The sequence below is a fragment of the Sparus aurata genome, chromosome 11, assembly GCF_900880675.1.
Source record: "Sparus aurata chromosome 11, fSpaAur1.1, whole genome shotgun sequence".
NCBI classification, from domain to species: domain Eukaryota; kingdom Metazoa; phylum Chordata; class Actinopteri; order Spariformes; family Sparidae; genus Sparus; species Sparus aurata.
This window is the reverse complement of record NC_044197.1, coordinates 17,302,305-17,327,535: the sequence shown is the minus strand read 5'-3', so window position 1 is coordinate 17,327,535 and position 25,231 is coordinate 17,302,305. Positions and strand designations below refer to the sequence as shown.

Here is a 25,231-nt window from a genome sequence, read left to right as displayed (position 1 = left end):
TGCTGACCCACATGCCCCGGGAGCTCCTCAAGTAATGGATATCAGGTGGACAGGAAGTTTCAAGAAGCCATTAGAGTTCGACAGCACTCGAACTCAATGTTTATAATTAGTTACGCTTGATTTTGCCTATTTATTTGTTTCACAGCTCCTACTTCCATTGATACTATCTCAGGTAATTAATTGTTTTTTTGTTTTTTTTAAATAACTGGCATTTTTTGACACACCATCAAAGAGCTGCAGGATGAATTGTAATGTAACTATCTGCATTTTTGAAAGTAAGACGAAGTTCCTAATTAGGATCTGTACCAGAACTTTAGAGCATTTGATAAACACATACAGTACTTTTTGCTTTCTTTTATTTCTGTTTTGTTTTTTTCCACACATTTATCCCGATCCTGTGCACAGTAGCACTGCTTTGTAATTCTCCATCACGTCACGCTTAACTCATCTTGTAGTCCGACTGCATAGTTTGCTCGATTGTTTTCTAATTTTAAATAGTTTGTACTTTCTTATTGTATGTCTGTGTTATATTTTTATGTTCAGGACCCCAGGAAGACTAGAGGTACATACATGGGCTTCTAATGGGGATCCTTAAATAAACATAAACATAAATCGAGTGCAATGAACATATAGAATTCTGGGTGTGTGTACAATAATTCTAGAAGTAGCTTAAGAATGTATTTTTAATATGTACGTTTTTATTTGCATGCTCTTATTTTTGTTAACCAAAAAATGTGTTATCTGCCACAATTTTTGCTTTTTCTTTTTATTGTATTTCAAATGTTTTATAATGTTATTAACATCTTAATGTTTCTATTTTAATGTGTTTCTATGTCTCTGTAAAGCACTTTAAATTGTAGTGTATCTGAATGGTTCTTAATACACTTACCTGTACGTTTGTCTGCTATTACATTTTTTTTCCAGTAAACAGCTGTAGAGCTGTTTCAGTTACTTTACTATCCAATAAGTCGATCCAAACAAGATTAACTGCCAACTATTGTTGATTAAATAATCCTTGAAGTCATTTTTTACATCAAAAATGTTGAAATTCTGCTGCTCATCTTTGTCATTTATAATAGTAGTAAATGAGGAGTCTTGGGGTTTTGCACTGTTATTTGGAAAAGCAATTTGAACACACAATTTTTCAAAACATTTCACAATGTTTTAAAAACTAAAAGCGTAATTGTGCAAATATGAGTTAATAATCAGTAATAAGATAATCATCATCAGCTGCAGTCTTATCAGTTTGAACCTGGCTCAGTCTGTGCTGCATTTTCTCTCATCATCACCTGTTGTGGATCCATTAATGAAATTCCATAAAAGGATAATAAAATCAGTCAATATTTTAATAAAGCGCTGACAGTCGAATGGTGCAGGCAATTGATTCTCAAAGGGTGGTCCACGAGAAGGTCATATACAATAAATGTATAAAATGTTAATTTTCATTTTTGTGCTTAAGTTTAAAACTTGCAGTAAAATATTTATGATAAATGGTTAAATTGCACATTATTCTTCATTCATACAAACAATTTTTATTCGATGATGTGTTCTCCATATATATGTGTGCTGCCTACCGACCTTAACCTGCACCCAACTTTGGAGATTTAGGTGCGGCTCTGTGGAAGGGAAACATTAATTAATTGGGGAGCAGACTTTAACACGACACAGACACATCTTACATCATGTCAATGACGGGAACAGAGACGTGATTAATAGTGGGCCCTGAAGATTTTCCGATTTCAAATAGGGTCACGTCATTATTAATTTCAGGAATGGCTGGTTAGTGCAGAAATGACAATAACATCCCTGGTTCAGTATTTTCTTGCTCTCCCTGCTTTTTTCCCCATCTGTTACACTCAGTCTGATCTGTCCTTTTCAAAACCTTTTTTTTTTTTTTTATGTTTTAAAAGGAACAATGTCTATCTGTATTTTTTTATTTCATCACAATAAATGTCAAACCAAAAAGTTTCATTTCATGTCTGCCTTGTGTTTCATACATTATCTTTCTTTCTTTCTTTCTTTTTCCCTCTCAGAGTTGCAGCTCATTCCTGTGCTCAGAGGATAAACATATAAACACGTCAATTTGAAAACAGTCTACGGTGATTTCACAAATGACAAAAAGAAGAAAAATTGTTTGTTTAAACATTTTTATTGCTATGTAAAATTTAAAATCTCATACCTCAGATGAAAAAGTACTACTTTTAAATAACACAAGTAAAATCAGGCAAAATAAAAGTATTTGGCATTGTGAATGGATGTTCAGTGGACGGGGAGGGTTTCATTTGAGCAGATTTAGCACGTTATAAAAATGCACTGCACTGTACTGTTATTGTACAGTCTGCTGACGGACTAACAACTTTAAAAGTCTAATCACTCTATCATCCCATGGGGTACTACACAGAAAATAAACTACTAAACATATAACACTGCGTTTCTCCCTATAAACATTTAATACTGTATTTAACTGAGGTCCTACAGTAGTTTGACGACATTTAACCTTAAAGAAAAATCCAACTGAACACATGAAGTAGATGTGTCTTATTATTGGCACATCCGTTACATCCCTGGTGGAGGGGAGAAAAAGAAGGGTGCAGCTGTGACACAGCAGTACATTTTGAGCTGATGAGCCGAGTCATTCATCGCGCTGCAACAATCTCTAAGAAGCGATGCACCATGTCCTTATCATCCTGAACGCATCCGACAAATCTACAAGTGAAGTGTCTTCTTCTGAGTGCAGCCGACACACAAAGACACAATAATTAATGACAACACAAAACTTCAAGTATATTCCAAACGCAGCTCTTCTGTCCAACCTCTACATCTGAGTGACGGGCTAAAATCTAAGCATGCAAACACTACTTGTAATGTGCACCCACTTTCTCTCTCTGTGACAAGCTGCAAAGTGCATATTACGAGCTGGGTACTCTCTGAGACTTAATGTTTGGCTCTTTACGCTGCAGCGTCGAACTCGGCTCATTCTCTACGAGGCAAAGAGGCTTGGCTTAACTACACAGACATTCTAAACACTGTGTTGCTTAATAGTGCTGCGCTCAGTATCACACTGGTAAAACATTAAGCGTTAGCATTCAGAAGTTAAACATGTTTTGAGTTCTCTGGGCACCACCTCTCTTCTGTTAAAAACTATAACTTAAAGTGACCGTTAAAACATTTATAAACATAAAGCTTCTCAAATATAAGTTATGAAATAAATTAAAATCAGAAATTAAATAACTGATTACAGCCAGCAAAAATAAGCTTTTTGTTGTTGTTTTTTTTGTTTACATCCACTTTCTCAAACAAGGGATAGCTTTGTTCATATCATTCCATATCTGCATTCTGCATCAGCATTCACTGCATTCATGGAATACCTTACAAAATAAGTAAGTACATAAATAAATAATCCTTGCATTGTTTAGTATTTGTTATTCTTTCCTTTTACAGTACCATGACTTGTAACTGTACAGTGAGTTGGTATAATACAGCAATTACAATGAGAAAAGAGGGGTAAACCCATTGTCTGGTGTTACTTGGGTTAAAGGTAGGGGTCAAGGGTATGGATGGTCTGCTGGTCTACGCAGGTCCAAGCTAATCTAAACAAGGCCCTTTAGCAATCCCAAATCACCCGGCCTGTCTTTGTCGGTCTTCCTCAGGGGGTTTGGCCAAGGTTGAGGCTTTATCCGGCGTCCATAGCTGCCCCCATAATCCAGATCCATACCGGAATTGCTGAGATCTGTGTTTGGCTGGGTGAGAGTCAGGGAGGGGAGGTGTCGAGGTCAAAAGGCGAGGTGTCGTAAGCCAGGGTTGCCACGGTGACCTCAGAAGTGGCCCATCCTGGCGGCGAAAAGGCTGCGCGAGCGTGGCATGGCCGAGGAGATGCGGCCAAAGCTGGACGAAGGCCACTTCATGATGAACTGGGAGGTCACTGGCAGCAGATACCTGGACAGACGGACAAGAGCGAGGGATGGAGGGATTAGGGGGGAAGGATGAACATAATGAGAGGATTAGATATGCAAAGGTCACAATTTAGAGGTCATCGCAGCATGAGTGCTCGGCACTGAGAACACATATTTCCCACTTTTCATATATTGACTTCACCATTTATGGCCATCTCCATTTGCACATTTCATCTTTAATAAAGTCCCAGTGATTTCAAGATGTTATGACATCACCCTCCCTTCCGAGTCTCTGTGTAGGGCTGCAACTAATGATTATTTTAATTGTCAATTAACGTGCAGGGGAATTATAATTCCCCACAGAATTAGGCAAACAACTTCCGATGTCTTGTTTTATCAGACCAACAACACAAATACATTTAATCAAGTGTCATTTAACACGAAGAAAAGCATCAAATCCTCATAAAGTGATATTTGAATAGAAAATGATTCATTTTCTGTAGATTGACTATTTGATTCATCATTGCAGCTCTTAATTTGCTCTATGTACCAAATCTAAAATGCCATACACATCCGTTTAATTAGGTTATAATGTATATATAGATTTTGATGTATCTGCTCAGGGAGTGAATTTTGGGCCTTATTATCTCTCAGGAAAAAGATTCAACTTTGACCCTTACATTTTCAGTATCATGAACATAAAATCCTCACCTATCATTCCGAGGCATAGACGTCAGAACCTTTCTAAGACTTTTCTATGACACCTTCCACCGAGACAGAGCAGTGAGGCAGCTCCTGCTAACAGCGTTCCAGTACCTGAGAATGAGACCAACGTCAGGTTGAGATAAGAGTCAGGAGGGGCTGAACCCTGCTCCCATCTTCCTTAGTTACTGGAAATGAGTCAGATATGGTTGTCAGAGCAATGTCAGATGAGATGATCAAATCCTGGACAAGGTTAACTGAAGGTTATGCAAATGTCGAGGGGGTGCTGTTCAGAAGACATGAGACGGGGCAATTTGAATTCTTCCAGACTGATCAGTTGGAAGAATGACTTACATTTATGGGCTTTCACAGCACACGTTATGTGACCTTCTTGCCACATCCGCAGGAAGGATCTTTAGCTAATAAAAAATACATCTAATACTCGTTTAGTTAAACGAGTACAATGGTCAAAAGAAATAGTCCCTGTGGAAGTGTTTAAGATGTGACAATCTAATCAAAAGGGAGCCACTGGGGCTGAGGATTACAGAGTGAAGAAATAATATCTTCTTTTAAGCTGGTGCAGAGATAGCATACTTTTTCTCCTCTGACAGCTCTCTCTCCTTGTGAAATAGCCCTTGAACAAATTAGCAGAGTGGCTTCTTCTAAAGTCGACCGGAAAAGAGAAAAAAAAAAGAGGCATGTCGCTGAGGGCGTCCGCTTCAACACTGCCCGAAACCCAGGAGAGTTACGAGGGATTCAAATTAACTTCATTTAGTCCAAAGAGAGTGTCCTTGAAACAGCTTCAAGTGGGCCGTAGGTATCCCTCCAGCACATCTTCTTCTTCTTCGGCTCTGACTGGATTCGGTGATGGCTCAGTCCGGCGCTTCTTCTCCAAGTCCTCCGATCAAACCCCAGAGAACAGGAGGGCAGGATCTACGTTGCTCCAAGTCTTTCACATTTTCTTCTTGTGCAGTTCAAGGTGACATTTAGTGATTTAATACCATGTTTTTATGTCATCCTTACATTCATTTGTCACGTTACTCTCCTCCAAACCTCTTCTATGAGATCCACCACACATCCATTGGTATTCTGCTCATGTATTTGCAGTGCGATTTCTCCTTTCTCCCCTCCATTTCCATAAGGTTTTCACTGAAAACCCCAAGCCAGGCATGGAAATAGTAGAAAAAAAATGGATAGAAAATCAAATATTGAACATTCATTGGGGCCCGAATGTGTTCTTCAGAGATCCTCTGCTATTCACTTTGAGAATATTCTGCTCATAGAAAGAATCACCGTGGTGGTAGTGGCGAGGGGTGGAGTAGGTGGGGGTGGGGGGGGTTTCACGTCCAAGCGGCCGCTGTCTCTGCAGGCTATATTTAATTGGACCCTCATTCGGCATCTTCCAGGTTCGTCCTCCTTTTGATCATGAAGAAGGTCTTGGCAAAAGCGTGCATGCTTAAAAGCCAGAGGGAGGCTCGTTCATGCACTTGTGCTTTGCTTCAATCCATCAGCTGACGGGGAGAAAGAAAGATACTCTCCTGTTCTGTTCCTCACATGCAAAGCTACAATCTGCCGCTATTCTTACTGACAGGCCTTCCACACTACTCTTAAGTCCTCCATCGAGATGCAACTGCCACAGCGAATTAAGAGGAGGCCAGACAAGACGAAATGCCATGACTAAGGATGGAGGGGGGAGACTGCCGCGATAGCTGACGCAATCCTAAACCAAGAGGTACAAAGAGGCTTGAAGGTTATCTGCAGCCCACATTCGGCTCAACACCCCAATTAACCCTAATTACTGCACACTTTTCAGACAGATGAAAGTTAATAGAATCTGAAACTTTTGTCATCATGGGGAAATTGTCTTTGGGTAGTGACAGTAATTCCAGGCTTAACAAGAAAGTCATTAGTGGAGCTATTTGGCTACTTCCTCTCATCTGCCCACACAGACTGAAGGACTTTTCTCAGACCCATGAGACTGTTGACACACCTGATCAGAGCACTCCACAGAGGAAGGATGCTTGAACAAGAGCGGGCAGGTGTGGTCAACAACGGAGACCCCGAGGTTCTTGACAACAGACCCACTTTGACGTGTGCCAATGGCTGCCAAGAGCTCTGCGAGTGTGTGTTATGAATGTGTGTGTACATACACATGAGACAGTGTGGAGCCAAATTAGCCGGCATATATGATCTCTGATTTCCATGTGTGAAATAGCTGACGTAGTGAGAATGGGGGCGTCTGCCAAGCTGGGCTTCCAGACAATCAGTTTGTGTGTTTGAATTAGGTATTGAACTGGATAGACGGAATGTTAAAGGCGAAACCTGTCCGTCACCAGCTGGTGCATCACGATATTTCACAATTAAAATAACTCATCTAATTGGAATCGATTCTTGACCCACTATTTCTCTGGTGTTTTATCCAACATTCAGTTCAGTTCAGAACAATTGTGATATTGACTTGATTTAATGAACCTAATTAGTTTTGATTATTACATTGTTACTTACAAGTTTGATTAAAGGATAAGTTCACATTGTTTACATCCATTTCTAAAAACAATTCTCACATGCCAATCTGTACTGTCAAACCTTCTGATAGCATTTCCACCCGTGTCTGTTTGTTTGTTGGTTGGTTTGTCAGCAAAAATCAAACCAATTTTCATGAAACTTAGAGAGAGAGACAAAATCAAATATCGATTTGTTTTTGACCAAATACCTCAATATCAATCTTGCAACAACATTGTAGGAATCACAATTGGTGCATTCTCACAACATTAACACAATGAGATATTTGACACATAATCATCACTTTACTATAATGCAGCCTTTAAAAGCAGGAGAGGACAACAATCGAGTCATATCATGATACAAAACCCGAAATCTAAGACGATATAAAGTTTCATACAACAAAAACGATATAATTCAGATTATTGCCCAGCTATAATGATCATGCAAGTATTGATTCAACACGGGGTGGAAAATTGTGATCCTGTCCTTTTGAATTCACTTGGCCAGAGAGAGAAATAGTTTGGGGTTAGCTGAGGTTGAAACACTGAGGCGAGACGGATGATTTTTGCATTACAGCCACATGATATGTGCATGGACAGGCGTGTGCACACATACACACGCACGGTTTACCCTCTCATAGAAAGCTTTCGCACCAATGAGAGAATAATCCTAATTGCTTCTCAGCTATCTGAAGAGGAGGCGGTTGTGACTGCTCCCTGCATGCCTGATGGAGAGATGTGAACCGTTTTGTGTTGTGAAACTGCAAACCACACGATGCAAAGCCGAGACTTTTTCTGTCTTCTTGAGACAAGAAGAAGAGAGCGGTGCTTGGGTTGATCATGGTGCTGATGGTGTGCAGGTGAGGCGCGACGATCCCACTGAGGCCACTCGTATTGAAAATGCACTCAGGCTAAGATGCTCTTGAGAAAAGCATTGAGTGTAAGGTGTAGTTTAGCATGTGGTAGCAAGGGTGATTGGCTGGTGATGTACAGGAAGCTGGTTGCTGGTGGTTGCAGTGTTGACAAACAGTGCTCCGAACAGTCTTAATATGCTTCCCTCTCCTATCTCAATACAATACACTGTTAACAGTTTTGGGCCGAAACATATCCCATTGTCATGTTGTGTAAGTCAATCAAAATATCATTATTTCAATTTAGTTATGGAAAGGAGAGGAGATCATGCTAGACTGTTAGGGTGAGCCCAAGCAACCATCAGTGGGCAGGTGGGACCAAGCCTTAGTTGCAGCCGTGAGGTGGTGGGAGCAGCGGAAAGCAGGGAAGAGGGACGGTGCTGGAAGATGGGAGGGGTTTAGCAGAACTAAACCGAGCAAAGACCTGCGTCGAGGGGCGAAGAGACGGAGGAAGAGGAGGAAGAAGCGGCAGCGACAGCAGCAGGGGTGGAGCCATGGGTAGAGGCTGGTCCAGCAGCGAATGGTAAGCTTTTTTACACAGACATATATAGACACAGAAGAAATAAGGAGAGACAGACCAATGCATGCTTAAATGGACTCTCAAGGATGACTACTACAAAGATATGGATACACCAGTGTGTCATTTTGTGCATGCTTGAGTTATTCAATCCAATTACAGTTCAATCCTCACATAGTCCAATGATAAATTCATATTCTTGATTCTTTCCTCAAAACAAATATGCTTAATTTAAAACAATTAATAGCAACAAGTCGGAAATAAGTAGCTCTAAAACTGTACACATAGTTTTCTTTTTAACAGCTGAGGTTATTATACTGTAGGCGCAAAGTGATAGCCTGTTAAAATATGCGCAAGAGTTATGAATCATGTAAAGCGAGGCCCCAGGAAAAAAGGAGCTCTCTCTCTCGTAAGGTCATTTGCTGCACAGGCTCATCTGGGCTCTAATTGAATTAAGCAGGCCTCGGGGGGCCCCGGGCTAACCTGAGCGCTAATCTGTGGGCCATTATTTCCTGTTAACAGCTCACTCCTTCTCCTTTCCTCTCCTCACCATCCCTCCCACCTCTCTCGCTCACTGTCTGCCAGCCCAAAGCATATGTGCTTTTTAAAAGTTCGCTCACTACCAACCTGAGCTGCTGTCTCCTGCGGGCATCAACCTTAAAAATAGAATGAGGCTGATATCTTTCTCCCTTTTTTTTCAGTTTGTTTGTTTGTTTTATTAGGATTGTGTGATGAAGATCACATGGCTCTAAGGCTCCGTGGAGGGGAGAGACAGGAAATGTTTTCTGAGAGAGGTTTAATGATGATAGCTGTTGAAGATTTTCAAATCTAAGTTTTCTTGTCTGTATGTCAAAGTGTGTTTATTCTTTATTCTTTTTTACTCAATTTAGGTCCCTTTTTTCTAAAGGGAGTTTTCAAAAAGTTTATTCATAGGCTTCTCTGTTGGTTCACACTGCTTCAACAAACTAAGCATTCACCAGTTTCCGACCTAAAAGTAGACCCAAAATAGATACTGCGAACAACAAGGATCTCTCCTGATTAATGTCAGGTTCAATGTCCTGATGGGCTTATTCTATTGCACCTGCTATGTAGCCTACACTGTGTTTTGATACTGTTATGTCAATATACTGTATATGATCAGGCCTTTCATGATATTTATATTTTTCACCTCTTAACATCTTATCTACTTATCGATGTATTCACATGACATCGCTAATTTTTGTTGACCTTGGTACTTCTGATAGTGTCGTGTATACATGCATGTTTGTTTACATAATAATGTCACCAAAACGTGATTTTCCCACAGCGTGGCGTTGGTATTTGATGGCCTGAGAATGACACTCACAAATCTTTCTTGAGAATTGCTTTAAGAGCCCACATAACACAGTATTGCTTTAATTGTATACCTTAATGCAGGCACACTGGCTTGCCTTTCCATTTTGCTGTCAAAAAAACACACCTCATGTTTAAGGTTTTTTCTTTAACATTGCATATGACATACATACTTTGATTTTGGGTTCTTATTGTAACAGGCTTTCATTAACATGAGGCACTACTTTAATCTGTAATCCTGGACATAAACATAAATTGTGCCTATTACCTATTTATTGTTATCCACAAAATCTCTCACTGTTTGGGATTTCCTTAAACCATCTATGTTTTGTTTTTTTTTCAGGCATTTAGATTAGGAATAGACTGAATCATCATATTTCAGATTATCAGTGATTTGCTATTTATTTTTTAACATCAGATTGCTGATAAAATAAATTTATTCAAAATTGTGTTAATTTGGCTCCGATGCAGCATCCTCTTCCACAATGTCTCATCCACAACACTATCTGATTGGTAACATTTCATAGTTAATAGCCTATAAACATTGAATAATCTGAATCTGCAAAATTAACTAAAATTAAATACTCAAGTAAACTGATTGTTCCAAAATTTTGACACAAAGAGTTTTATATTTGATGCAAATGAATATCGGCCCCAAATATCGAATTAAATCTCACTGATTTCAAATAATAAGTACTGGTTTCGGCACTGAAAAAGCCACATCGGTCGACCCCTAATTCAGATTGATGCTCTTTCCAAAAAAGAGCTGAAACACTTGCACAATGACACCAGCTTTAACCTGGGACCTCCCAGTAGACTCCCGTTGTTTCCTGGAATCTTATCCAGTCACCCTACTGTATAATGAACTGAACTATTGCGGCAGGAATGATATAAGAATCTTTCAAAAACAGAGAACTCAGTGGGAAGCTATCAAATCGTCGGGTGTCCTCCTCACCTGGTATCATCCCATTCGGGGCTGAGTCCGGTCAAAGAGCCGCGGGACTCTGAGACAAACTTGTAGACGACCAACAGGCAGTCTCGACACAGCTGGACCAGCCGGCGGCAGCACTGCAGCTCCTGGGGTGACACCACCTCGCTGCTCTTACCGAAGATGGTCTCCCACGATGAACTGGAAAGTAAACAAGCCAGCACACACACACAGTGAAATTAAGCTGGCAGTCATACAAAAGCAAACAGTGCATGTATATCACAGCCATAGTCACATACATAGACATATGTGTTGCTAATGTGTGGCCTTCAGGGGTGCATTTACATCCAAACACTCTCTCACACAGACATACAGGAAGACAGACAGATGCACGGAGAGGAAGGATGAAACAAATCCAAGTACAGTTAACCCCCTTTACAACCCCGGACATACCCCTGACTGTGAGAGAGCTTCAACAACTGAGACACACAACTCCAGGGGGTACGTTTGATGTCTACCCCCTTTCACTCCTTGGGAGATGGGGAGGGGGCGCTTCCTCTGAAAGGGTTCAAAACTGTGTGTGTTTCCATTCTCTTCCTCTAAGTCGTTTTCAAAGCCTGTTGAATTCATCACCCACAATAGCTGCTGGGCCGTTTGATTGTTGTTAAGTCCCTTAGATAAAATATCAAACAAGAGACTGAGGAGGGTGCAGTGGTGGGGGCTTCACTTGGTTTGGAGAGGGTTTTCAGGGTCCACCGCTTCACTGTGGCAGTGTGACCTCGTGGCCCACTGTTGGGTTCATCCATGTTTAGACCACGGCCTGTTGTTAGGGTGGGGTTGGGCGACAGGCTAGCAAGCTAGCTGGATCATCCCAGGCTGGCTGTGATCAGACAAAAGCTACATGGGGCGCAGTGTGCTGGGGGGAGCTGAAGCTAGGCTAGGCTAATCCTCCATCCACCCTTTTCTCTTTTCTTCTTCTTCTTCTTCTTTTACGATGTCTCATTTTCAATCACTCTTCTCTCCGCTTTTACTCTGTCACCTAGTCCCTCCCCTTCTCTCCTTCTCCTTCATCTACATCACCCGCTCACTCCCTTCCTCACTCTCCCTCAATTACTACTGCCAAGGAAGTGAGGGAGGAGGACTGTGGACTTCAGTTACAGCCCCTAAGCCCTCTGTGTCGGGGGAAACACGGCCAATGAACAACTTAACTGTAAAGAATATGAGGAGGTCGAGATTCAAGAAGGTCACACCTTTATCACAGCCGAGATGAAAAGCTACCAGCGCAGCAGCTGTCTGCATGTCAGGGTTTGTATATATGTGTGTGTTGCGCTGGGTGTGTGGCTCTGTTTGAGGGTGCTAATGTGTGAAGAAATAAGTGTGTGGAAACCGACTTCACGCATCTGAAGATTCCTCGCTGTGCGTGTCTGTCGTCTGTCTTTGAGGGAAGTAAAATATGTGTTCCAATGTGAATCACTGATGGGAAACAGCATTTCTGTGTGTGGGTGTGGGTGTGCGTTTGTGTGTCTCGTCTGCTGTTTTGGGGCTTCTATAGGGACACGATCAAGTGGGCTGTCACTGCAGTGACTCATCTTGTAGGAAGTCACTCTCTGCCACATCAAAGCAGGAGGAAAAAGAACCCAAAAGAAAACTTCAAAGTATCTGATAACAAACTAAAGTGAAAGAACTAAGAGGCCTTCATTCACCTTCTTCCTGCTTCCATCCCTCACCTCTCTTTTTCCTGCTCTCACCTGTGAAAAAGCCCTGATTAACAGCAAAGATTTGTGACCTTAATTTGCACCCTGTCTCCACAGAGTAACATGTTTCTTTCATCCCCGAGAGCTTTCAGTAAAGTGCAGTGGGGTCTGGTTGGTCTGTCACTCATTCTCTGTCATTCAGCTACTGTTGCTTCCACGCTTATACTGAATAAAAATAGCAAACTGTCGCTGCTGTCACTGAAATTGATATATCGACGGACACTGGACTTAAAAACATGGGGAGATTGCATAGAGCGCGAACTATGGAGAGGAAAGAGTGGCTTTAGCAATTGGTCCGCAGTGTGGTCACCTGATGTGCTGATGTTGAGAGATTGTAGTAACATTGCCATCAACATTTTGGAGCGTTTTTTTAATAGTAGTGTTTCCATCAACGTGCATTATTTCTATGTACATTTATTAGGTGTCACATTACAAAAGGTTGATGGAAACTGCAGAATTGGATTTTGAGCAAATGTGCTTAATCAGAGATGGAGATAATTTTTTTCCAAATAAGTTCTGGCATAGCAGACATTTCCATCACATGACTGATCAGCTGTTTCTGCTCCATCTGAAGTGAAGATCAGAAATTTAGCAGCAGATTGAAACAGTTTCCTCATCACTCCGCACAGATCTACCGCAGCCTTCCTCCTATTAACACATCAAATCAACAGAAATGTCATTTTTCTATCATATTTTCTATAGCATTTTTCACCGTTGAGGTTTGACAGGTGCTCTTTTGATGATGTCATCGTGTTGCACCCTCTTCTTTGCGATGGTATAATGGTTTTCCGACCGCAGAATTGGTGCCACCTACTGCATATCGCGATGAAACAACTCTTAATTGCACAACAGTAGTAAATGGAAACAGTTATTTAAATTTTCTTATTCCGATTTTTTAATTTAAATTCAATCATTATCTCTATTCGTGCCAATGGAAAGTTCGTTGAAGTGAAGTCCACAAAACGTTTCTGGACCTTCTCAGCAAAACAGCTAGCAGCATTCTCCTTCACTTACTTGTTTTAAAATGTGAAAAAGCAACCGGGAAAAAAAAAACAAAGTGGCTTCATACAGCTCATCAGCATGATACAGCTCATAAGTTGAACAGCATTTGAAACCCCCTCGACTCGCACCTTTCTGATCTTACAGTTGCTTTCAATTTCTGTAACTTTCTGAAATCAGCAATCAGCAAGGTTTGAACTTGTCTCTCAAGCTCTTTTTTTTTACTCTTTGCAAGGATACATCTGTCACTTTTGTGTACAAAGCCATGATGCCTTTGAGGAGAATCTGTCTGAATGTGTGCTCCCTTATCCCCATTTGTCCGTCCAGTGTGCCTTTCCCCTCTCTGTGATGGCAGGCTTTTCTCACTACCTGGGATTGTGACGTAGTCGGACAACATGCTGTACTAACTGATTAGTTTCAAGCATACCGCAGCCATCACAACTTCAACTCACGGCCTCTCTTAGGCTCGCCTACCCAGTGTTGGAGAAGCAGTTCCACAGGCCCTGGCCGTGACTCCAGAGAAGCCGGTTGAAGACGCGGTTGAAGAGCCGATACAGGTGGAGACTGTCTACGTCTGGCTCCCTCCAGATCCGCTGCAGTGCTGACCGCACATTTGTACGTACAATATCCAGAACCTGAGTGTCAGAGATAAAAGACAGGAGAGAGCAACAAAAGTTTAAACAAGCGTGTGATAATTAAGGAAATTAATGGTGGTAAAGGTGACAGCATTTCTAATTGAAATGCGTAGGTTGGTATCTGTTCCAACTGTGAGATTTCTTGCTCTGTTTTCTTAATTTTACCATAAAATTAGCAATCACAAAGGCTAATGCATTCATGGAGAAACAGAGAGTGAACTTGCATTCGTGAATAAACAGCAATGCACACTCACAACACCAACACGTGTAGTATATGCACAAACACATCATGTAAAATTTAATCCGAACTTGCACATATATAGAGATGATTTAGGAAGGTTTGTCTCTGCATTCATGTTAACGCAAGCACAGACATACAGCCTGCTGTGTGTGTGTGTGTGTGTGTGTGTGTGTGTGTATGTGTGTGTGTGTGGCAGGACAAAAAGTGCCAGGGCAGACAGCGGAAAGCATGGGAGAGGACTAATTGCTGCACCGACGTCAGTCTTGCAGAGAAGATGTCAGAAGTTCCCAGGCGGTCTGGGGACACCTGCACCAGCCTTCCATCTTCCCTTCTTTGTTTTCCCATCCCTCCCCACCTCACTGCCTTCTCTTCCTCCCTTTTTCTCTCTTTTCACCCCGCTCAGAGTGCAGCGCTGTGGCCCTTTTGACTTTGATTCCTCGCTCCTCATTACTGACGTGCCTCTCTGACTCAGTGTGTGTGTATGAGCTCGTGCCTGTTTGCGATGCATAGAGGCGAGATTTCCCTACAGCAATGTGAGGCGAGCGAGACACGCATCCACACTCAGACAAACTGATAGATGAGTAAACACACACACAGAAATGTTTTGGTATGGTAATCAGATGGCAGAGCGGTGGGCGCTACATTCCTGACCTCTGCCTGCTGCTCATTAGGCTGCTCCACTCCAAATAAAACATCGGCTCGCAGCGCCACAGCCCACAACACAGCCGAGCATAGTGGAGCAGAAAGCGGTGGCTGAGAGATCACATCATTACTGACACGCCTACTGGATGCCATTTCACGTCTTGTCCCCCTCTTCTGTTTTGTTTACATCTTATTTGGTGTGTCTGCCTCTCACTGTCTGACATGATAATGATCCACATGCTTGCATGATTTTTGTATTTTTTCTCTGATGTTTGATTTGGGGATCATTTGTCGTGTTTTAAAAAGTTGTTCAAAAACATTCGAAGGCACAGGTATCAGTGGTGACATACACTCTATAGGCTGACCATACAGAGGCAGGCAATATATACAACTTCGGACCATTTTTAAGACTTTCACTATTAACATATATACAATATAGTGTATAGTGTAACAATAGTGTCTGAGAGTTTCACTATTGTTAATTGTTGTATAAAATGTATATGTTATATATTATGTCTTACATATGTCTTGCTTTATATCTCACATATACACCAGCATCTTGCCCACCAATGGCAAAAAAGTTGTTTTCTATATATGTTTAATGAAAGTTAAGAGTTTGTAATTCCCTGGAAAATGCTAAAAAATTATAAAAAAAACTGCGTTTGGAGGCCTCTCGATTTTTATGATACTGGGATTGATGTTTAAAAAGAAGAGAAAAGATAAAAAAAGTGCTGAGTGTTTTGGGTGCCAGGCCCTGCAGATTACTGCACAAAAACACAAATTAATAACTAAAATACAGCTTCATGCCTTGAAACCAGATCATATTTTATGTTGAAAATATTTTCTGGTTTTCCCTATGCTGTCCTCCAGCTGCTCTGCAACCCAGACAGACCAATAGCTCTGCTAATGTAACTGCTAAGCAGCGTCCCAATGAACAATTAATGAAAAAGCTCAGGTGTTCTCACTCAGGTAACACTCAGATACCTGATCTTCTGCAGTTCAAGGCTGCAACATTTCCCTTACAGCTGTCCAATTTCCTCCAATATTCATTTTCTTTGTTGGATTGACTTTTACTATCTTATCTTATGATCTAGAGGTAAGCAGTGACTTTTGAGCAAGATGTTCGAGTTAACGTGAAAGTAAAAGTTTTTGCCGCATATTCTGCTGATACCGATGGCCTGGTGCTGGATGAGGTCTGTGGTAAATTGACTAAAATATCTTGCACTCTGATTTCGACTAACCTTCCGTTGTTTGGTAGAGTCCAGCTTCACTAGCCAATAGGAGGCCACCTTTGATTTATGGTATTTCCAGTTGTCGAGGATCTGTGGACGAAAAGAAAAAATAACCTTTAAAAATTGCACAAAACTTTAGTTTTAGTACAGACCACCACTCCTTCTATTCAAAAATACCTTAGACCTCATTCCCACTGTCACACATTCTTTTTTTACACTTCAGCCCAGACGTGTATCTGTAACATAACTGGGGTTATCCATCTGTTAATGTAAAGGGGTTTCTGGCTCTCACACAGATGGCCCCCTTAGTTTCATGTCTGAACATGATAGAACTATTACGTATAGAGTTGCAATTCTTGTACAATATTGGACATCTGGCACCTGATAACAACGCAGGAGATACGATGTTCACTGCAACGCATCTGGTTATTTTGTCTTCAGCGTGTAGGGATAATCAGACTAGGCCCTCAAAAAATATATATCTAGATATTTTTTAATTTCTTAAAAAAACATTTGAATAAAAGTTAAGACTGGATGACAAAATAAAATATCACACAATGTATTTGATCGAATACCTTGTTAATATTGTTGGGATGACAATTGGGACTTTTTAATATGTCTACACATTGAGATTTTTGATCAATTTTCATCAGTAATGTGGATACAACAAGTAAGTAGGTAAAAGCAAGTTTTAGTACAACAACAGTCTGGGAAGCTCAGAAAAGTACATTTCTTTAATGCAATGCAGTGTTGCACGATAAAACAATATCCAAAATCTAATAGTATACATAGTCTCATATCAAGTTTAGAGGCTGAGTCCCACACACACACATGATTATCAGTAAATCATTAAGAACATATGAAATTGGTTGGAATGTTTTTTAACCACTGACATGATCATTTTGAAATTGTGACAAGATACTTTTTGATGTATTTGGGCCCATCTCTGACTGTCGATTAATACATTTTCAATTGGTTACATTTTTAACAGCAATTAAACAACTAATGATTAATAATCAACATCTCCACTCTTGATTGCTTTGGACATAGTATGTACTTTTACTGACACATGACTACTTTCATTTATATTTGATCCACTAGTTAGATCCACTTGAAAACTAGTAATTAGTTCTGGGTACTGGGACAGGGATTCAAAGTGGCTTTGAATGGAAAAAATATCTTTAAACATGCTATCAACACCTAACACGTGGCATCCATTTACAGATTATATCACTTGTGTGCAAAAGACTTTTGTGTGGTATCTTTCCTTAGTCGAATTTCACTGCAGCACAACTCAGGGACAGTAAGAAAGAATTTTGTTGTGATATCTGAAGAAAAAAAAAAAACATGTTTTGCAGGTGTGACAAAAATCCTTGGGGCATGTGTCGTTATGCTCAAAAGCTGTGCTTGATATTCCCATGCACTTGCTCCTAGTGCCAACATCACTGTGTACCTACAGGCACTGTTATTGTTGCTCTGTTGACTTAGTCTACATCTCCCCACTGGTGCACATAAACCTCTCACGTAGCATGCTAGATCCCTTGCAAACAGTGCTCCCACTGGGAAGCTCCAGTGTAAACTTTATGTTTACTCACACACACACACACACACGCACAAAAAACTAATCCATGAGGAATCACAGATACAGAGCTATGGTATACAGTGAACACTTTCATTCACAGAAAGTTGCATGTTTGCTTGTTAAGTATTCTCTTTCAATACGAACCTTATGAACCTTGTCTGGTGAGTTGCGTTCATTTTGTCACATTTGTTTCATACACAGATACACAGATTACCCTCAATTAAAGCACAACAAAACACACTCGATGCATTCCATCTCTCAACGGCTCCGACTGCGACAAAAAAGCAGGTTTAGAGTGAAAGATAAGGGAGACAATTACTCGGATACAAACACATCATTAGTCCAATTAGACCTCAACTTTAAAGCATGAACAACATAAATTGACAAAGACTGTTTTCCTGCCAAGTGAATGCTACTTCTCTCCTGAGGCAAGGAGCGAACAGTACAGGTGCAGTTGCTCATCTGTGTTTCCATGGTGCTCTCATTAGGGTTCGTTAACAGTACAGGTGTGGTGGTAATTGTCTCTCACGACCTCGGCACACCCAGAGGCCACACACACAAACTGTGTTCGCTGTTCTTTGTTCTTGTGAGGACGTTGTAGGGCCCTACATGAATTACTTGGTGGCTTGCCCTAACTTAACCTTAATCATAACAACTACATGCTTTACTCTGAGCCTTACAGAAAGAAGAAATGTTCATAATCAAATCAATACTAAGGATCTTTTTTTAAGATGTTTCAGAATAACAAAGGGTAAGAGCTTGGCAGGCTGTAAACTTGTCTCAAAATGACCTAACTACAAAACTGTGATACAGACAGCAGCAAGGCAGCACGCCTTGTTTCTGTTTGCTGTGCTAACACACACAGCCTCTTTGCTGAAAGTTAGCAAAGTCAGCTAAACTACTTTTGAAAAAGACAGTGCTACAACCTCCTTTAATACCATCCAGTGGGACTGACTCTTGGGCTGACAGTGCTGTCAGCAGCCAGGGAGAAGATATGCTACATGGTGCCGAGGGATTTTTATAACTAAACAAACATTTTTTATTTCTTTGACTGTGTGGGAATATGATATCACAGATGATGAACAGAAGCATTAAATCATGAGTCTTACTGACAAATTAAAAAAAAATAGTGATGCAACTTCTTGTGGGTTTCTCAGACCATCTTGAGTGGCTCATATCTGGTGTTTCAATAGATGCCTATTAAATGTAGCAGTGCAGTCAAACCTTACAAAGCGTCCAGCTACCCAGGCACTTCACCCACTGGCTTTTTAAAGAAAAGCAGCCACCTGAGAGAGCGACCTCCACCTTGCACCCACATGTGACCTAAATAAACAAATAACGATTTTTGTTCTGTATACTTCCCACGAAGCCAACAGATAACATTTTTGGTCCATTGAACATGTTGTTTTTGTGGTATTTCTGTCACTGGTCACCCCAGTGAAGAAGGTGGAGTCTGGCCGGCTGCTGTCCTTTCAGCACTGCGGGAGCTGTGGTGCTGAAGGGACAGCTGGTTGTGAGGACAGTGATGGCTGTAACAAAGGTCAGAATCGGTGCAGACTGGACGGATGGACTCTCTCATAGTACTTTTGTGTCGGTGATGTGTTGCTTATGGTGTGAACTCAAGGTGAGCCTCTGCATTTCTTTGTAATATCTATTTCAGCTTTTCTCTTGGAATTTTCCATTTTCCATGAATTAAATAAAGATGTTAGGAGAATGCATGAACGAAACCTACATTGCAGAGTTGGATAGCCCACAATAAAGTAATACTTTTTTCTTGCTGCTGAGAGTTACTAGTTAACTAATGTGCTTTCAATAGAACATCCATAATAAACATTACATACATCTAAAGGCTCAGGATATTACTGTCAGCCATAAGAGCCCATTCTTCTATTGTTTGTGCAGTGCTATTTTAGAAAAACACACATTTAGGCAAAAGCTTTAGCACTAGCAGAAACACACATAAAAACACCAAACGCAACGGCACAGAGATCTGACCAGAAACAGGAGGCACTGATTAATACAAAGGAGCGGTGGGGAATAGCGCGCAGCTGCAAAATGACCGACAGGTTGTCACTGGGGTCGTTTGAAAGACAATGGGAGCCAAGCCAGAGTGGACAGGCTATTGTAGAGGGAGGTGAGGAGGTCTCTTTTAGTTAGGCTGCAGAGTGACCGCACCTGGCCACAGAAGGGGTTCTGGGAATACAGTAGTTCTGGATTTCTGGTCAACACACCAATTTCTTTTTGTTCATTTCAGTCTTCTTGTTATGTTACTTTGTCACATGTTTACACTGTTTCGGCCTCTGAATCTGAAACATTTTGACACACACCAAGATAGACATTGGAGTATCATAAAAGGTAGCACACATACACACACACACACACACACACACACACACACGCACACACACACACAATAGCAATATGTACCAACCTCATCGAGCACAGAATCAGCCTCTTCCTCCGTTTTGCCCGGAAACCTGATCCTCATGGCGGTGAGGGCTGCCAAAGTCTGACGCACCAGCTCAGCCTCCTGCTCTTTACTCCTCAGGTTTATCAGTGGATCACCCTACACATACACACACACACACAAACACACACTCAATACTGTACAATCATATCACAACTGTACACCACTACACATAGATTAAGAAAAGTAGATGTACTTACTTATAGGGCTGAGATTACTAATTATTACATTATCAAATACGAATTAAGACCTTTTTTTTTTGTGTTAGACCATTTTATCAAAGTCTCTTTGGGCAAGTTTTGCCATTTAATTTTGGGCTAATGAGACCAGGCCCCCATTTAAATAAATGGGGAGAGAGCTCGAACTTTCAGTGGTCACTGGACATAAATACTGCATGTATAGAATCACCAGTCCAATCAGATTTTTTTTTTTTAAATGCTCACAAGTTTGGGGATGTTGCCCCATAATAAGATTTAGAACACTTTCTTTCCACTGATTATATTTCTACTATGCATGCATGGTTGCACGAGACCAACTTCTTTCATAGCTCAATCCAGAGTGCTGGGATGTAATGCTCTCAACTCATCCTGCCTGATGTCTGAATCACAACATCCTTCTGGGTGATCCTGTACATTCATCCTCTTCCATTCGTATCAAAATCAGTTGAAACTGTTGTGAATCTCAACTGTGCACTTACATCAATACAATTTGATGTAACCATCTTTGGTGTTGTGGAGTTGCGTTTGTGTCCTCTCTTATTCACACATGAGTATTTATTTACATGTCAAAACAATGTGAGCAGGGTGTAATGTGTTTAGACTGTATAATGTATATCATTCATTATTATTTCAAATCATTGGGAGCACTTTAAAATGCACAAGCTCATTAATTTATGATCTTGCTGCTACCTCTTATAGTCACAGATCATTATTTTCTTTCCACAGCAGTATTAGTAACATGTATCATCTTTGTATAAAAATAACCTCCTGAAAAATGCTACTTTATTATATTCTTTGAGATGCTAGATCCAATTTGACATTTTTTATGCAGGGAAATCAAGCGTGCGAGAAGATTAAAAAAAGGAGAAATTCTCCTGTCACTTTGAATATATGTGTGTCAGGACACAAGCATATAACCAGTGCACTCAATGGCCTTTATCAGTATAAAAAGTTCTATTCGCAACGTTAAGAACTATTCTGCCTCATTTCACTTCGTTCCACTGTATCCAAAGGTTACGAGCATACTTGTTAAGAGGGATGGGGAATGAAGGAGGCAGGCAGAAAGCAACAGATGGCAACATAATAAAAGATCATTGTGGTGGGCTACAGTAGGCCTATACAGTATTGAAGGAGCTGCTTAAGAGATTCCTTGTGGGCCTTAATACAATATATGTCACAGGAGGAGAAAAGCAGAGGGGAAAGGTAAAAGCTATGGTGGCAGACAAAGTAAATTTGTACATTTGGTGAGATAGAATTGAAAAGTAATTCTCGACTGTTTACTTCGAACCTAGTTGGAGTAGTGGATCAGCAGAGGATTGCCACGTCGAAAAATGACAGCTTGACTATTTGAAAATAAATTCAGCATACTCTCTCTGTCTCTGTGACTGACGTCTTATATAACACACTCTGAATTATAAAGAGCGGAGCCTGAATTGAGCATCTTACTATGTGCGAGTGGATGGTCCCCAGGCTGTTGCTGTGAGGCACACGGTGGGCGGAGCCACTGCGACTCAGCGAGTGAGAGCGCAGCGTGGCGGAGCTCGGCCTGACGAGAGGAGTGGCCATGGGAACTGCGGGAAATGGCCTGCTGGACAACGCCCGCACCTCACTGGGCGATGAGAGGGAAGAGATTGAGCGAGGGCAGGAGATGGAGCGCCTGATTGGACCGGAAAGAGTTGGGGAGGCAGAGGGGGCGGGGCTGGTTTTCAGCGACTTGATTGGAGGTTTCCAGTGAATGCGACCTGTAGAGAAAAAGAGGAAAAGATTGAAGGAGAGGGGAAGGGGGCTGACACTGACTCACTGTCACACTTCAATTTCTTTTCTTCAGTGATCCTGTCTCAGTGCCCCAGTCACTGTCAAACTCTCCTCTCTGCTTTCCATCCGGTGCCGGGTGGCTTTGGAGATGAAGTGTGGCGTTAAAACTCCCATCGCCTTATGCACACTCTGGCACAGTGGCACAGTGGCCCAGTGTGTGTATTCTATTAAAGGTCGCAGCATGTGTAGGCGAAACCAAAATCTAAACAGTAGTCCAGTCTGGTTTTGGGATGAATCAAAGAGCAGCTCTCTCTCTCACACACGCAAATACAACGAAAAATTAAGCTGAAAACCCACAGTGACACTCTCCATCACCCTTGACTCTCCTCCAGATTGACTACTAGCCAGTGTATTAGTCTGTTTTCTACTCCTGCAGTGTGTCTATGTGTGTGTGTGTGTGTGTGTGTGTGTGTGTGTGTGTGACATCAAGTGTGCACACAAGTGATTATATGTGTCAGTCCGTCTGTGAGAGAATGTGTTTGTGTGTGTGTGTGGTGGCTGCTGAACCTTTCGAGGTTTGGACATTGCCAAATGAGAGCATTATGGGGCTTAGTCCGAGCAGCTCTTCGGTGGCTTGGTATGGAGTAGGGCTTGGCAGGGTTGCTGTCGTTCTCTGCACACACACAGACACACACAGTCCAAAAGTTGGGCTTTTTCATGGGTTTGTCTCTTATTTTGTGATAAATGGAATGTGCTCATGCAAGGGTCCTCTCTTCTGAGCAGTAGAGCAACCGGAGACTTTTTTCTTTCCAAGGTCGGCAGCTGTGAAGGGTGCCCTCTTTCTCACTTCAGAGAGCTGAAAGTGAGTTGATGTATGTGACTAATTTGTGGGAATGCTTGACACTTATCACTCTCGCTATAAAACAGCGAATATTTAAGCATTAAACTCAAGGTGTTTTCAAGGTAAACAACAAGAAAAGGTCTTTTTTCTCTCCCTTTCAATCAAATTCGGCCTTCTCACTTTTCTTTCCTCGAGTGCTCTTCAGTGCCTTGCCATCTGTGTGTGTGTGTGTGTGTGTGTGTGTGTGTGTGTGTGTGTGTGTGTGTATGTATGTGTGATGTGTCTGTCCAGCTAGTGTATGAAACTAGACTCTCCTTTACTTCGGAACTTAGCAACAAAGAGCCCCATCCACTAGCTATGGTCACCCTGCTTACACTAGGGATGCAAACAACGATTTGACATTTACCCTTTTGTCCACCAAAACGTCCACAACCAAAAACTCTTCATTTATTGTCATAAATAGACAGAATAGCAGCAAATCCTTACATTCAAGGAGCAGTATCCAGCATATGTTCGACATTTTTGCTTGAAAAATGACAGAATTGAACTGACATATTAATTAATTGACTAGTTGTTGCAGCTCCCGCTTACACTAATTAAAATCCAGTGATCTACTACCATTTCATCACATCAATTAGGCACATAAATACTGGCGGGCTGATGAACATCTGTAATGTAGCACCTGCTGCCTCACACTACCCCAGCTTTGCGGCTGGGAGAGTATGTGTCTGCGCTTTCATTGTATGTACTGATCAAAGCAAAACTCTCAGTGATTGTATTTTAAAAAGTGTGTGCGCATGTGCATGTATATGGAAATGTGTTCTGAGCCGCTATGAAGATTTTTCAAACTGTATAAATGTAGAAAGTGTACTGGGCTGGAGTGCATGTCATGTGCTTGGAGCACCACAGTATCAATTTCAGTTTCCTTATTGCGTCATTTTAATCATTCACACTCGCTATCTCTCCTGTCTGCTCTTGAAGTCAAACAAAGATGGAAATGGGGAAGAAAATGCTACCAAGTTTGTTTCAGCAACTGAGACATCTGCTGTAATAACATTGAGAGGTGAAGCTAAAAAACAGGGCAGGAGGGAGAGAGACCACACAGACTGAGGCGAGAGCAAACAAAGTCAAGAAAGGCAAAAAGAGAGGAAGGGGGGAGAAGGGAAGAGAACAAAGGAAAGAAAAGGAAAGAAAGGGAAAGGAAAGGAAAGGAAAGGAAAGTCCCTGTCAAACCTCAGCACTCCAACTCCCTAATAAAGACATACTTGGACACTTTTATATATCCTGCTGCTTTACCTGAGCGCTCGGCCAAGTTCTTCTCCTTGCTCTCCCCAAGGTCGTAGGAAACTTTCTTCTCCCTCTTCTCTCCATCTCTTCCTCCCCCTCTTCCTCCTCCTCCTGCTTTCCTCCTGTCCTCGTCTTCTTCTTCCGATGAGGAGCAGGAGTTATCGGCACTGCTGCCACTGGTGAAGTCGGCCAGGTAGTCGGGTCGTTGACGTCTTGGTGTCTGACTGCATTCTGGCATAGCGGTCAAGGTCTGGCAGGGACAAAGATAGAGATACAGTATTCATGTATGTATGCAGAATTCTTACACATACTATAATTACTTATATAATAAACAGATTTGTGCAGGTATACACGGATGAAATTAAACATATGCTCTTTCTCTCCTAATCCTTTTATCCTCATGGGACCTTCCACTAACCCTAAACCGTCCAAAATTACCTCATTTTAGAAAAATGTCCTCCTTCCAAACTCAAACAGCCTCCCACAAGGACATAAGTACAATAATAAACATACACACACACACACACACACACACACACACACACACACACACAAACCACTTATACATAAAGACACTGAGATGTTGTCAACCTTCCTCAGCCTCTCCTCACCCTCGGCCCATTACCATCTGTCACTTGGAGACCTGGTGGTGACACAGCTTGCCCACGTGCCCACAAGTTTGTATGTCTGCCTGCCGGCTCATTATGCACAGATACGCGATTAGACATGCACTCCTTTAAAAGTCATGTTGTAACTATGAAGAGGAACACGAGTGGCTTCGTACCTTGAAC

General features: G+C 41.5%; 1 protein-coding gene across 3 annotated transcripts in view; it reads right to left on the bottom strand.

The window, feature by feature from the left end:
* Positions 1–2,130: 2,130 nt before the first annotated feature.
* The window catches only part of ttll7 (tubulin tyrosine ligase-like family, member 7), an 81,054-nt gene continuing 57,953 nt past the window's right edge, over positions 2,131–25,231 (bottom strand). Inside the window, exons 15-23 of one of the 3 annotated variants that reach the window (XM_030432745.1) lie at positions 24,450–24,690; positions 22,004–22,299; positions 20,304–20,438; positions 16,300–16,380; positions 14,015–14,175; positions 10,815–10,988; positions 8,435–8,538; positions 4,605–4,709; positions 2,131–3,936 (exon numbers count right to left, since the gene is read on the bottom strand). In XM_030432745.1, coding sequence (XP_030288605.1) covers positions 4,627–4,709; positions 8,435–8,538; positions 10,815–10,988; positions 14,015–14,175; positions 16,300–16,380; positions 20,304–20,438; positions 22,004–22,299; positions 24,450–24,690 — 1,275 coding nt within the window. In that variant the 3' untranslated portion in view covers positions 2,131–3,936; positions 4,605–4,626. The remainder of the gene's footprint in view (positions 3,937–4,604; positions 4,710–8,434; positions 8,539–10,814; positions 10,989–14,014; positions 14,176–16,299; positions 16,381–20,303; positions 20,439–22,003; positions 22,300–24,449; positions 24,691–25,231) is intronic. The other 2 variants (XM_030432747.1, XM_030432746.1) reach the window with 2 other exon arrangements.